The sequence below is a fragment of the Podarcis erhardii genome (genome assembly GCF_964252035.2).
Source record: "Podarcis erhardii genome assembly, chromosome: 18".
In the NCBI taxonomy this organism is placed as follows: domain Eukaryota; kingdom Metazoa; phylum Chordata; class Lepidosauria; order Squamata; family Lacertidae; genus Podarcis; species Podarcis erhardii.
In genome coordinates, this window is record NC_138516.1 from 3287174 (window position 1) to 3302653 (window position 15480).

At 43.4% G+C, this 15480-nt stretch overlaps 2 protein-coding genes across 3 annotated transcripts in view; both read right to left on the reverse strand.

Annotated features, from left to right (window-relative positions):
- Nucleotides 1-15480, reverse strand: part of LOC309332886 (uncharacterized protein) — a 251246-nt gene that overhangs the window by 126251 nt on the left and 109515 nt on the right. The window lies entirely within an intron of this gene.
- LOC309332787 (vomeronasal type-2 receptor 26-like) lies at nt 468-4112 on the reverse strand (the record flags this gene model as incomplete). The annotated part of the gene is made up of 3 exons (XM_081845957.1): nt 2952-4112; nt 611-838; nt 468-479 (listed from the first exon to the last, which is right to left on the reverse strand). The coding sequence occupies exons 1-3, from the start codon at nt 3762-3764 to the stop codon at nt 468-470; spliced, it is 1053 nt and encodes a 350-aa protein (XP_081702083.1). The 5' UTR covers nt 3765-4112.

Sequence of the window (15480 nt, forward strand, 5' to 3'; positions counted from 1 at the left end):
TGCCCGCAAAGACACAGAGAGTGTCTGTTTTGAGGCCTGAAGAGCAGCACACACACACAGAGTGACTGATTTAAAGGAGAGTCTTTCTAAGCAAATGGCAATGGGTCTGACATGTGATTCCCCCAAATTTCAGGATTCGAATAATCTCTCACACGGTTCATTCTTGTCTTTGTGTGTGTCAGAGAGAGAGAGAGAGAGAGAGAGAGAATAAGCGCTTTGCTGTTCAATGCCCAACTGAAAGGAGAGTTGGGTTTGGGTTTTTTTTTTGCCAAATTGCCTTAATTGATTTTCCAAATTTCACCACATCAACCACAAATTGAGACAAATTTAATAGAAGTGAGCTTACTCACAAATTAAAAAATATATACAATAAATCAGTAATTATCATTTGTAAAATAAATTACTTTTCATCCTTCTGCATGTATGAAAGGTCAATATCCTTTATTTGAGCATCCCAAATTCCCCTCCTATCTCAGCTGCTGTAGAAAGAAGGTGTGCTGGTTCCAGCTGTTACTGGACAGTCAACCTGACATGGTCATTCTGCAGTGGTTGTTCAAGGAACAGCACAATCAGGGTCTCCTAGCCCCCCTCCCCCAATTATCCCCCCTACCTTGTTGAATTTCTTGTTCCACTCAATGGCTTCTGGGTTAATGGTGAACTTTATGCCAGCAGATGCTCCTCTCCTTATATTCCCAATTTTCACAAGGACACGAGACTTATTGGGAGACATCGCCCAGTTCATAATACTGAAGTCCACTGGCACCTCCCAGTTCTCATCCAAGCACAGCCTGCCCCTGGAAGTATTCAGACACCGGATTTCTCTCAAGAAAGGGTGAAGCTGGAATGGCAGGGGAAAGCACCAGCATTAAGAAACTGGGAAGCTACAACAGGCAATTAATCAAGCCAAAATGGGGAAAACTCCAGGGCCAGGGGGGCTATCAGCAAAGTACTATAAGAAATTGCAAGATTATTTGGCACAACCACTAAAATGTTTAAGATACTTAGATTGCGCTGATTTTGAAAAAAGATACAAATCTATTATCAGTCAAAAATGATAGGCTGATTTCTCTATTAAATAATGACTATAAGCTGTTTGCAGACCTATTGGCAAACGACATGAAAGTGCTATTAATGGATTTAATTCATCAGGACCAGGCTGGTTTTTTTTCAGGCCGCCAGATGAAGGATAATATAAGGAATATAATTGATATAATAGAATATCTGGAGGTTAGAAATGATAAGCAAGCAGTGTTGATTTTTATAGATGCAGAGAAGGCCTTTGACCATTTTTTCATGGACTTCTACGAAGAAGACTATAGAGATGATGAAATTCAGAGAGTCATTACAGTGGTACCTCAGGTTAAGAACTTAAATTGTTCTGGAGGTCCATTCTTAACCTGACACTGTTCTTAACCTGAGGTACCACTTTAGCTAATGGGGCCTTACGCTGCCGCTGCGCAATTTCTGTTCTCATCCTGAAGCAAAGTTCTTAACCCCAGGTACTATTTCTGAGTTGCCAGAGTCTGTAACCTGAAGCGTCTGTAACCCAAGGTACCACTGTACTTAGAGGAATTGACTCAATTTATTCTGACTAACAGGCTATGATGATAGTAAACAACATAATAACAGAAAAATTCAAAATTATTAAAGGGACAAGACAGGGATATCCTCAGTCACCATTATTATTTTAGTTTTAGAGACCCTGGCCAGAAGTAGAAGATCAGATGAAGAAATAAAAGGGGTAACATAGGTTAAAGGTAAAGGTAAAGGGACCTCTGACCATTAGGTCCAGTCGCGGCCAACTCTGGGGTTGCGGCGCTCATCTCGTTTTATTGGCCGAGGGAGCCGGAGTACAGCTTCCGGGTCATGTGGCCAGGATGACTAAGCCGCTTCTGGCGAACCAGAACAGCGCATGGAAATGCCATTTACCTTCCAGCCGGAGCAGTACCTATTTATCTACTTGACCGTTGACGTGCTTTCGAATTGCTAGGTTGGCAGAAGCAGGGACCGAGCAAGGGGAGCTCACCCCGTCACGGGGATTTGAACCGCCGACCTTCTGATCGGCAAGTCCTAGGCTCTGTCGTTTAACCCACAGCGCCACCCGCGTCCCAACAGTAGGTTACAAAGCATATAAACTCAAGGCCTTTGCAGAAGACTATGTGGTAACTGTAGAAGACCCCATGGCTAGCCAACCAAAGGTCTTGAACAGATTCTCAAGTTGGAGAAGTAGCAGGTTTTAAACTAAATAAAGGTAGAACGAAAGTATTGGTGGAAAATGTGACAGAACTGATGATTGAGAAGAAAGTTTAATATTTAGGAGTATGGATAACAGATACGAACATAAATATTTTTAAGAATAACTATACAGGAGCTTGGAAAGAAATGAAAAAAAACCTTATATATATATATATATATATATATATATATATATATATATAATATAGAGATATCTGGAGGGTGGCAGCACGACAACAGGACTTTTCTGTGGTGGCTCCTCGCTTGGGGGATGTTCTCCCAGAGAGGCTCCCTGGACACCTTTGTGACAAATCTTTAGGTGCCAGGAGAGAGAGTTATTCTGTAACCAGGATTTGGGTGGATGAAACCATCTCTGGGCATTTTAATGTGCTTTTGGTTTGCTTGTTTTCTTTCTTTCGTTTGCTTTTTCTATTCTCATTTTGTATTTTTATTCTGCAAACCACCCTGTGATCTTCAGATGAAAGTTGATATATAAACAGAATAATACGAATATTATTACTACAGACCCTCCAAAGGTCAAAATGGCACCCAATTGAGAGGTGCTGGAGCTGAGTTCCAGCGGGTTCCCCCTGAAGAAAGCCCTGGGTATAAATAGCAAAATGATTGTTATGGGATGGGACATCCCTATTTTCATCGGAGACATGTTGGAAGGTAAGCTACTATTACTATTACTAATAATAACTATGATATTTTACAGGTTTATCCCCAGTCAAGATCAGCATCTGTGTGGACTGCAGTTTGCAAAAAGGGGAAGGAAATACCTGCCACGGGTGAAGCTTTTGGGGTCCCCATTGCTCTCCTTCCTCCACCATCAGCCTCCTCTGGGATCTCGATGAAAGCGAAGCATGCAAGGCCTGAGCCACAGCTTGAACATGGATGTAAGTGCCATAGCTGTCATAAGACAGGGCTATCTCATGCTCCCCTTGGGGCAATGGCTGCAGTTTCTCTTCCTCTCTGCATCTTATCCTGCCTTTCACGGACAACAGATGCTTTGAATATGAACACTGAAAAGCTGGATTGAAATAATCCCCAAAATTGGTCTGCAATTTATATTTGCCACCTTTGCTGCTCCTTATTCCAGTCTCAATTGCAAAGGACAGAGAACCATGGAGGTGCTGGAATAGATTTGGAGGGATGTAAAAGCCAACTCTGATTTCTAGCAAAGCTGTTGTGATCCAGACTTTCGCCCCTATTTCCTTCTCATAGATATGGTTTATTGCCATGAGTATTATGATAACATGTGCATTGGTTATATAGAAAACAAATACCCCAACTTGTCTCCATAGGAAAAATGGTTCCCCAGGTGTTATAAATTCATCAAAATAACTTTCTGGTACTCTTTTTGATAAAGCAATGCAGATCCCTTTGCTGAGCATCAGAGGTTTCACAGCGCTCTCAAATCTTTCTCCACTGTCACCGTCTGGAGTGCAGAGGCCAATCCACGTCCATCCAAAATACAGGAGTAATTCAACAATCCCCTGGTACTGACTTTCCTCTTTGGGAGTCATCCGGTAGACAAAAGGGAACAGGGTTTTACCTTCGAGAACCTGGGCAGTGAAGCCATAACTGATCTAGGAAGGAAAGCAAAAGATCAGCAATTTATTTTACTTTCAGCATAACAGATATTTAATTATCTGTAATGACTGATATCTAAATCTCTGCTGGCTGAGGCTGATGGGAGTTTTAGTCTGAAACATCTGGAGGTGACAAGTTGGTGAAGGCTCAGTTTTGAAAAAGGGATGTTGGACCATAGCTCAGGATTTTCCAATTTTTAAAAATATCCCCACTTGACCTCTCCAGAAAGAAAGTAGAATTTTATGCAGTTGAAATTCTCTGTGCTTCCATGCTCTCCCACTACTTACCTGTGGGATTTTGTAGATGCCTGACAAGGCTGAAATCACTTTTGAGATGACAGTATTGCTTCTTTCAAGAACAGCCAGCAGGGGATTCTGTTCTCCACAGTGATAATTGGGAATATTGCATCCACTGCCTGCAAGCAGCTCTAGCATGGCGTCCGAAGTCATCCTTGCATCGAAATAGTTCTCATAGAGGTTGTAGCCCAGGGTGATGTTGGGTAAGATCCTGAGATCCTGGTTGATCTCTTGGATGGTGAACAGGAAAGACATCATGTACCAGGACAACCTAGGTGCCTCCCTGCAATAAATGAATCCTTTAAAAAGAGTGAAACTGATATTCATATGATTGGAAGGGAGGGAATATTATATGATTCACAAAGATTAGTATTTATTTATCCTTTTACATTAATATCAACCCTTTTCCTGTCTAGCATTGAACAAAATTTTGGAGACCTCTGCTCCATGACAGGAGCTTTGATGCAAACAGCACACAGAGCACACTACGAAGTGAATTTTGCCCGACTGCTGGAACCGAGCTGTCTCGAAAACCCTAGGAACAAGGAAGAGGGGAAGGAAGAGGCTTGAACTGACTGCCTTACTGTGAGTAATTTTTTGGCTCCACTCTCCTGGAAGTGGTAGTATTCTTGTGAGGAAGACTAAAGGATTTAAGGAGCTCCCCAGCACAGTGCCCACGACGGTTCTCCTGCAAAATTGATTTATGGGTCATGGAAAACGTCCAAGAGACTCTGACGAGGCATTATCCTCTCCGAGGCCTAAGCAATTAAGAAAGGGTTCACCTAAAGGAGGGAGAGGCCCCGAGGAATGTACCTACTCAATAGCAACTCAAAATCGTTTCGATCCTCTAACTGCACTTCAAACAACATCAGAAGATGAGGCCCCTGAGACGTTACAAATTGGAAACGCTAATGGTAACACAAATGGGGATGGTCCCTATCCGAAGGAGGAGTTGGTAGCTGAATCGGACTGCACAGGATGCGAGCAACTCCATCTAATAATTAGAACTCTAAACTGTATATTTAAGAGAATTGACGGCCTATCCTTTCAGCTGCATAGCCTTCAGCAAAAACTGGATGACCTGCCGGCACAGACAGCCCAAGATGGGGCAGTAGATGTTCCATTGGGCCGGCAGAAAGCTCCACCAAACACTGATCGTATGAAGAACTGCAAATACAATCTCAACCCCGCACTGAATCGCCAATCCCTGATTCTACATCCAAGGAAGATTTCCCTAACCTTCCGGGAAAGGGACCTAAGTTGGACAACGCTACATGGGACTAAAGAGCACCTCAGATGGCTTCTAAAACTCGAGACATCACAAATAGATCTTTGTGCTGTGCTTCCCCTAGTCCGCCAGAACAGATATCAGAGAATAATGCTGGCTTTCCACTCTGCTAAAATCCCCTCTCTTATTATTAAGCAAAAAGTTTTTTTTGAATAATCTTGGTATTTTTCCAACGAGAGTTTTCATGGATTCCAAAATTAGACCCCTCCTATCGGAGGGATTAACCAAGGAGACGGTACAACCCTCCCGCCCTGAACCACAAAAGAGGGCTGAGCTGTACACCCCATGTCTGGGCCAGTCTCATAGTACCCCCACTCCTACAACTAAACACTACGAGTGTGCCAGTAACTCTTTGACACCCCAGGAGGAAAGAGAGCTTATCGCCTCCTTTGGAGAGTTACCAGCGATGGAACAACAAGAAATTATAAATAGGCTGGATTTACTTAAACTTCAGCTCCTAAGGATCGCCTGCAACGGAGTTCCTACGAATGATACCCACTCTAATTTAGCAGTGCCATGCCCAATGGAGGTGGAAACAACAATTCCCCAATACCCAGCATATAAGGTGCCTTCTGCAGTGGATGGGAAGGTCCCACTGCTGGAGGCAGACTCTTCTCCTCCCCTTCACGCTGGTAACTCATCCCTGCTTTTAATAGACTTATCTGTTCCCTCCGTGAATAACCGATCCAAAAATGGAACTCAGGATAACACCCCCCTGGATAAATCGTTGTCCCTTCACCCCTCCATGCCGGACTTGGAATCAACATACATCGAAGACCATCCACGTCCTGAGACGGCAGTGGCCACCTCAGGCCAGGCTTCTCCACCAAAAATCCAACAATCATGTGAGGAAGACACCACAATGCCGAGAGTCACCACAGAGTGGACTGAAGACCCAGCAGGACATATAAACCAAATGATCACAAGTGGATCGGTTAGATCCCCAAAGAGGACGGATCCAGCGGACTTGGCAGGAGCCTCTTCAGGGCCTAGTTGGGCCCGACAGCTAAAAACGTCAAATATTATCTCTATTCACAATAGCTCAAGAGGCACACCTGCGCCAAAAGGAGAGAAGTCATCTACCATTAGTCAAAGGAAAATTACTGACTTCTTTAAATTTGACAACCCACCAAGATCAGCGTTCCCCCCTTCTCCATTGTGACTACCCAAACCTCAGTCAAATCTTCCCCCGTTCTCCCTTCTAAGCTGGAATATAGCAGGTTGGAAGGGGAAAAAATCTGACCCAGACTTTGTAAAACTAATAAACTCACACCAAGTAATTCTCTTGCAGGAAACATGGGAAGAGGGGAGAGTAGATATTAATGGTTTTGATGTTACATCATTACCGGCATGCCCGTCTACTAAAGGAGGCCGGCCTAGTGGAGGATTAGTTATAGCAATTTCCTTGAAAATACAGGCAAAACTCACGCTTGTAAATGCTTCCACCTTTGCAATTACAGCCCTGGTTACGGGGAAAAACTTTGAACTTGTTATAACAAATGTTTATCTTCCTCCTGGAGGCAACATTGCAGACTTATACAATAAATGGGGAATCTTGGAGGAACATCTTACTCTTTGTCACTCCAAATACCCCAATATACCCAATGTTATAGCAGGGGATTTTAATGCTCGCATTGCAACCAACTGGGAGTCTTTAATCAAAGCCAAATGGTGGATAAGCCCATAATTCATTAATGACCTCTCCCTCCATAATCAAAGACTTTCCAAAGACAAAAGGGTAAATGAAGCAGGAACCCTTCTTTACCAATTGGTACTACGTCTAAACCTAGTGATTCTAAACGGGAATTGCCCGCCTGACGTACCGGGTGAGTTTACACACATAAGCTCCTCTGCAAACAGTGTCCTGGATTATATGTTAGTATCTCATGACATATTCCCCAAATTTTCCCATTTTAAAGTTGAAAATATTCAATTGAGCGACCACCTACCGTTGGTCGCCATAATGACTATAGACTGGACCCCAGATGGAGACAGACACCCAACACATCTGATTACGAACTCAGTATTGCAAATCAAAAGTGTCAAATGGTCCGAACTACAGGCCCAAAAATACTCAGCATATTTCCAACAAGGACTAAAACAAGCATATTCAGGCTTAATCGAGGATTATGATGATTATGACCAAACTCTAAGACTATTCTCGAATTTGTCGGAAGATCTAACGTCTTTTTTCTCTGTCCCAACGCATAAAATAAACCGAACACAAAGGAAGATAGGTGCATTGTGGTTTAACAGTGCTTGTAAACAGGCTAGACAACTTCTTGGTAACATCTACAAAGAGTATAAAGCCTCCGGGGCAACGGTCTTGCCAAAAGAATATTTCCAAGCAAAATCGGCCTACAAGCAAACTCAAAAGGAAGCCAGACAGGAATGGCAAGCGAATCAATGGCGGGCAATCATAGAAGCCTCATCATCACGGAACTCCAGACAATTTTGGCTCCTGGTAAATAAAAGAACTAAAAGATACCCTTTGACTATTATTCCTGCCCCGGTTTGGGAATCTTACTTAAAAAATTACTTTGCCACAACTGACTGTATTGCTAACACAAGAGATGAATTCCAAGATCAACTTCCCCTCTGGCCCCCTACCGATCCGGAAGACATCCATGATTTGATTGTTAAACTCAAAACAGGGAAAGCACCTGGGCCAGACCTGATCCCGGCAGAAGCTATAAAATACCACGCGGACTGGTGGGCCAAAGTCCTGGCGACCATCTTCGATGCCGTTAACAACTCTGGAATGATTCCGGAAGTATGGAAGGACGCTGTTATCGTTCCAATCCACAAAAAGGGCTCACCAGATGACCCGGGGAATTACAGAAATATCAGTCTGCTCTCAATAGTGGGGAAACTGTATGCCCGCTTCCTGCTGAGCAGACTTATCCAGTGGTCCGAAGAGAAAAAAATTATTGGGCCCGAACAAGCTGGATTCCGCCCAAAACAGTCAACAATTAATCATATTCTAATTTTACAGCATCTTGCCTGGAAATATTCCACCCCAAAGGGTGGCCAACTCTGTGTGGCATTCATTGACCTAAGGGCAGCATTCGATAGTATCCCCAGGAGCATCCTCTGGGAAAAACTCACCCGCTGGGGCATCGACAGAAGGCTTCTCTGGCTAATAATCAAACTCCATGAGAACTCAGCGGCTAGAGTGAGATTCACCCCGGAGGGTGATCTCACCAATTCAATTCCCATTAACAGAGGTGTCCGACAGGGTTGTATATTGGCTCCATTCCTGTTCAATTTGTTCATAAGCGACATGAGGACTCCCCTAATAGAGGCTCAAGAAAGGATTCATGCACCCCGCCTAGCACTTTATCGCTGCCCTTTGTTACTATATGCGGATGACGCAGTCATCCTTTCCTTTTCTAGAGTAGGTCTCAGGAGGGCCTTGAAAATTTTTGGATCATATTGTAACGCAAATTCCCTTACAATTAATTATGGGAAATCTAAGATACTAGTTTTCTCAAAGAGCCGGAAACTCCATAATTGGAAAATTGATGGGAGAGCCATCGAACAAGTCTATAAATTCCAATATTTGGGAGTTTGGTTACAACATAACCTTAGATGGAAGGCCCATGTAGCCTATGTTACAAATAGAGCCAAAGCTATCTCCTTGGCGATCTTGCGATTCTTCTTCACCGATGGGGCCCTTCATATCCCATCGGCGTTGAAAGTCTTCAAGGCCAAGGTGATTCCGACAATTGCTTATGCCATCTCAATTTGGGGGACTTTTGTCAATCTATCTCACCTAGAGGCTATTCAAAATCAGTTTTTAAGAGGGATATTGAAACTGCCCAACTGTGTAAGTAATACAGCGTTACGCATGGAACTTAACACTGTATCCCTGGAAAACGCTCTGTGGAAGCACATACTTTGTCACTGGTTATCTCTATGGCACAATCTCCCAAACTTGTACTTGATACAATGTATGTGGAGAGATGATTTCCAGAGCCCATGGGTAAAAAATTTACAGCTGAAAATTACAGCAATGGGAATCTCCCCATCCAAACTACTAGAGCAGGACATAGTTCCAGCTAAAAGAACAGTAACCTGTAAACTAGAGGAGATGGACTTGCAGCAGAAAATGGTCTTGGGCAACGGTACCTGCTCACCTCTAAACCTTGGTTTATTACCCCTCTTAAGGCTCCCAAACTATTTGAATTCCTTAACTTCTTCGGCTCATAGATATGCCTTTGTAAAGGCAAGATTCAACACCTTCCCATCAAACGTGCTGAGAAATAGATTCTCCAATGGACAGATATCGCTCTTATGTGATTGTAATTGTGGGGCACCGGAATCGTTGCATCACATAATTCTTGATTGTGCTTTTCACTTATCGGCCAGCAAGTTTCTTGCTCAATATCTTAAGGGAATTGCCGATGATACAACTGAAGCCAAACTGAGATATCTATTAAATGATGATGACCCCCTAAGATCACTCATGGTTGCCAGATTCTTGATCAGCGTCCTATCCCTAAAGAAGAGAAACGGACTCTTGTGTGGCTCGGATAATCCCTTTAAACCATGATCTATGTTTTAGGATGTAATTAGGTATTATCACCATTGATGTCTTCTATTAATTTATGAGCAGAGGGCGATGTTTATGTTACAAATTTATTGTAATGTATGATGTTGGTCTTTTGTTTTTGTTTTGCTTTGGTTCTTGTCTGTTTTTTGTAAGTTTTGGAGGTTTTAAATTTGGAGGTTCAAGTACATTATGGTGGTATGGGAAACTGCCGTGTGATGGGCCAATGGCCGTAATAAAGATCAATCCAATCCATACTGGGAAGTTGCTGCAAAGCCTGCTTTTCCTGCATTGGTCTTTGACTTCTTACAAGGGGCTAGAGTATAGCTAGATGAGAGATAATTTTATTGAAGGAGGGGAAGCACCAAATACCTCAGTTCCCTTTTAGATACAAATGAGGCCTGATGGCTTTCAGGTTTGAGTGTGTGGTAAAATTATAATTTTGCCCATGTTTGGATCAGTGACTTCACCAATGAGGACACCCCCTGGTTATTTTATATAACCATTTTATTTGAAGCATATCGTTCCTGCTTTTACCCATAAAAATCCACCCATTTTCAAGAGTTTCTTAAAACGCTTCTATTTTTTTTTTTTTTTTTTAAAAGCAGTGACAGAAAGGAAAAAGTGCTGAGATTGGAGGAGGAAACCTTTAATGTAGCCCACGGTGGGCTGTAGGTCTCCTGTGGTATTGTGTCAAGAGAACTGTGCTAAGGCTGTTCACAAATGATCCAAATAGAATAAACATAAAATAATTTGGCATCTTGGAAATTGCTTGAGTTTCATGCCTCCCTCTGGGATAGGAAACAGGTACCTAGGATTCCAAGTGAAGAAATATCAAACATCTCACTGCTTAGAAATGAGACCAGTTGTGTATGTGAAAAAAGGAATAATTTGTTTTCACATTATAGAGACCTGACTCCGTGAACAAGGAAGTATGCTGATTCATATTATTTTTTTTCATCATTTCAATTAAAGCACATCTTTCCTGCTCTTCAGCCACCAAAGGTCACCTAGAGGATCTTAAAATTCCATTTGTAAAACTGTAACATTCCTTAACGACAGTTTCTGAATTGTCCAAATGGAATAATATTGAATGAAACCTTTGAGCCTGGGAAATTGCCTGAGTTTCATGGCATCCTGCAGGTGGGAAAATTCAGTGCATCCTTTTGAACCCTGACCAGATTCACTAACATTCTTGCATTCTTCTAAAAGCAACACAGAATCAAAGGTAGGAAAGTGTTTTCCTAAGGAAGACCCAGAGAACATGGAAATAGGAGAGGGTTGGGTGGAATCTTTTACTAGACCCCCCCCCCCCAGCTCCCATCACCCCCAGCCAGCAAGCCCAATGGTCAGGGCAGGATAGTCCTGCAACATCAGCCCTTTGCTCCCCAGCCCTGAGAAAGGCGCTCTTTCCTTGATAAATAGGAACCATTATAAGGAGTGTAGGACCATGAAACTGTGTACATACTTTTCAATCCTGGCGAAGGGTGTCTGAGAAAAGATGTATGGAGTTTCTTCATATAAACGTTTTGGCGAGATGATCCCACTGATGAGAAAGTGTCCAGGCCAGTAGTAATTGCGAGCATCCGTTTGATCCCTGACCAGATTCAAGGGGCATTTCGCCTTGTGGTTCCCGCAGACTCCAAAGGGCATCATGAGCAGCAGAAGGAGCAACAGAAGGAGCAGGGATCTCATTCTGGCTCTTCCTCTTCCTCCTCCTCTTACCTGCCAAGGAGGCAAAGCAGAAGAACCCAAAGACTCTTGCAAGAGCAACATGAATGGGCTTTCCCAATCTGGGTGGTTTTCAACTCTACCTTCAGAGCTAGGAGCCCAAGGCAGGCACACCCCTCTTTCGCCAGCTCTGCATCTTGACTCAGTCTGTCTCCAACACAGGAAATATTATCTGCACTAACTTTTTCTTTCCCAGACACAGCACAATTAATAATGTCATGCTGTTGTTGCTTTCCGAGGCTTGTGCTACCCCCAGAAATATCTCCTGAGCATTTAGAAGATGAGATGACTATAATTTTGATTATTGCAAGTGGAATAAGTTTCATCACACTAACTTTCTGGAGTCTTGAATGGCTCAAGTGGCAGGTGCAGAGCTGGAGAAAAACATGTTGGATAGAAGTCAAGGGGTGTGTTTGGGAGTTGGAAGTTTGGCCTGAACTTTGCTCAAGACCACAAAGAAGGAGCTGGATCCGACCATGGACTCTCCTTCCTTGGAGGTTTTGAAGCAGATTTTGGATGGCCATCTGTTGGGATTCTTTAGCTGAGATTCCTGCATTGCAGAGGGTTGGACTAGAGGACCTTGGGGTCCCTTTCCAAGTCTCCCATTCTATGATTCATTGGGGGGTTTTAAGAAGAGGTGGGAGAGTCAGGTATGGACAACAGCCAGATGAAGAAGTCCTGGCATCATATCCCAGGCATCCGAACTCTTTTAAAATGTAGGGTTTTGGGGGGAGGGCAGAGGCTGTTATTGGGTAGTAGTTTTTTTATTTTGATTATATATATTGTGGTTTTATATTTTGATTTTGCTCTCTGAACCACCCTGAGGCCTCCAGCCATAGGGCGATATATAGATTCAACAAGTAAATAAATATGAAGGAATAAATGGAGAATGCTGAGAATCCTCATTACTGTGAACGGGATACATGGTGGTGGAATCTTGTTTCCTGGAGGCTGCTAGAGACAGAGACTGGTGGAGCCTGCGATGGGGAGGGTTTTCTCAAGCCCACCCTCTGGCCACTTTGGGTGGGTCTGGGCTGCTTGATTCCTGCTGCTCCCTTCTGGTTCTCCCCTGGAAGGGAAGTAGCGCCTTGGTGGCTTCAAAGCCACTTCAAGTGAATTTCCACCCCATCTTTGAAAGGCTTCTCCAACAGAGGGAAGCTCTCTGGGGTTGGTTGAAGGGAGAAATGTTGCTTTGAACTTTCGACTCTCCCTTCCCCTTCGACATGTTCTGCGGAAGGAGAGCTTCTGTTGCACATGGAGCCAACTTGCTCCTCGTCTTTGAGCAGAAACTTCTCTACTTATAAACAATTGCGTGTGCAGAAGCCAGGTGTGACGGAAAAGTTGGTTCCATAAGTATTTCTTTTTTACTTTTATCTGCTGCCAGCAAATGGTGAAAGAACGGCAGCCTCTGACTGGCTGAGGTTCCAGGAGGGAGAGTTTAAAAAGAGAGGCGTTGGAGGGAGACAGGGAGTTGGGCTGTTGAGGGTGGTGTGGTTGGTTGAGTTGAGCTGGTTGAGGAAGGAGGTTGGGAGTTAGATAGGGAGATAGGATAGGAGTCAGGTTGAAATACAACGAGTGTTGAGGAGGTTCTGGAGAAAACATCCACTCCGCTGTACAGTGAAGGACTGAGTGTAGCGTGTGAGTGTAGTGTCCTGCGGGAGTAATAGGACCAGATCTTGCTGGGAGACTGAGGGTGAGACAGAAGTAGGAGCTGAGGTCTACATAGGTCTCAAACTCGTCTGGAGGGGAGAGACTCTTCTGAGGAAAGAAGAGACTCCCAAAACCCAGTGAAGGAAGGGTGTGTGTGGTGAACCCTTAAGACTGTTACTGAAACTCCTTCAGGAGCTGGATTTGTTAAAGGGGTGGGTAACTGAAGGAAAAGAGGGACGCGGGTGGTGCTGTGGTCTAAACCACAGAGCCTAGGGCTTGCCTAGGTCGGCGGTTCAAATCCCCATGACGGGGTGAGCTCCCGTTGCTCGGTCCATGCTCCTGCCAACCTAGCAGTTTGAAAGAACATCAGAGTGCAAGTAGATAAATAGGTACTTCTCCAGTGGGAAGGTAAACGATGTTTCCGTGCACTGCTCTGGTTCTCCAGAAGCGGCTTAGTCATGCTGGCCACATGAACCAGACATGCTGGCCACATGACCTGCGGACAAACGCTGGCTCCCTCAGCCAATAAAGCGAGTTGAGCGCCGCAACCCCAGAGTCGCCCGCGACTGGACCTAACTGTTAGGGGTCCCTTTATCTTTAACTGAAGGAAAGTACCACCTTAGAAAGGAACCAAACTATAAAGCTGAAACCTGTGAAAATGAATTGAAGTAGCGTATTATTATTGGAGTAACCTAAGTTTCTCCACTTGTATTATACTACCTTGTTTAAAAATAAATCTTTATTGTTATTTGAAAAACATCTGCTTGAGACTCCAGCTCACTGGTTATCCCCCACACCCAGGTCCCCTACAGAATACTCTGGGATAGTTAGCCTTGGTTTTAAGGGTTGTTCAGTGAGGTGGGGGCAATATATGTAAGAAAGAGCAGGCACTTCGGCGCGAGCGGAAACTGAGGCGCCAAGCCCGTTGCACCAGGCTAGCATTCTAGCAGTTTTATTATTCTTTATCCATTTATTTATTAATATTTACTTCTTTCTTACTTACTCATTTCATCTCTTGCATAAAATCCACGTACCACAGGGTTAGGCCAATAACTCCCAAAGCGCTTTATGTAACAATCATAAAAAGTTTACAAACTTACTTCAGGACATACAAAAAGTTAAAATAATAAAACAGACTCAAATTACCTCAACTTCCTAAGAATCTGGGTGGATCCTTAACGAAAATATATTTTTTATAACAATAAATTTAATAAAGTCTCCATAGATATTCCAAAACACCTTTCTTCTTATACAATTGGTAAAAATAAATACATAATTTCTTCTTGACTCCCCACCTCTCCTTTCTCAATGTTTGTTTTTATTACTCCTTTTTATCAGATGTTTTAAAATATATATGCTTTTATTATGTAAGCCCCATATGTCGTATTTCAATAATCCTCTGCCTTTGACTTCATGTATGGATGATGGTTTGACAGATAATATGTCCATGGTCTCCATTCTTCCTTAAACAATCCATCATTATGGATGGTAATTTTGGATGGTAATTTTAGCAGGTAATTTCACCATTTCAGCATATTCCACCAGTTTCATAAGCCATTCCTCTTTGGTGGGGAACTCTTTCCATTTCTGTGCATATAAAGTTCTAGCTGCTGTGGTTGCAGACATACATAAACTAGTCAGCTTTCTTAGGACCTTTATTTATTAATTTTATATTGCACCCTTCATTGGAATTCTACAGTTTGAATCGCAATAAGAATGAGAGTTTCCACCAATTTAAAGTGATGAAAGTTTAAGTAGGATGCAATCTTGGCTAATTAACCTATTCTAAATGCTTCATCAGTGGCTGTTCTGTCAATTATTTTCACTTGCCCATCTGATCTTGGTTTTGCTCTATAAATGGGGACCTGAATGGGAGGAACCTGTGTTGGAGGAGGAGGACCTGAATGGGAGGAACCTGTGTTGGAGGAGGAGGACCTGAATGGGAGGAACCTGAGTTGGAGGAGGAGGACCTGAATGGGAGGAACCTGAGTTGGAGGAGGAGGACCTGAATGGGAGGAACCTGAGTTGGAGGAGGAGGACCTGAATGGGAGGAACCTGTGTTGGAGGAGGAGGACCTGAATGGGAGGAACCTGAGTTGGAGGAGGAGGACCTGAATGGGAGGAACCTGAGTT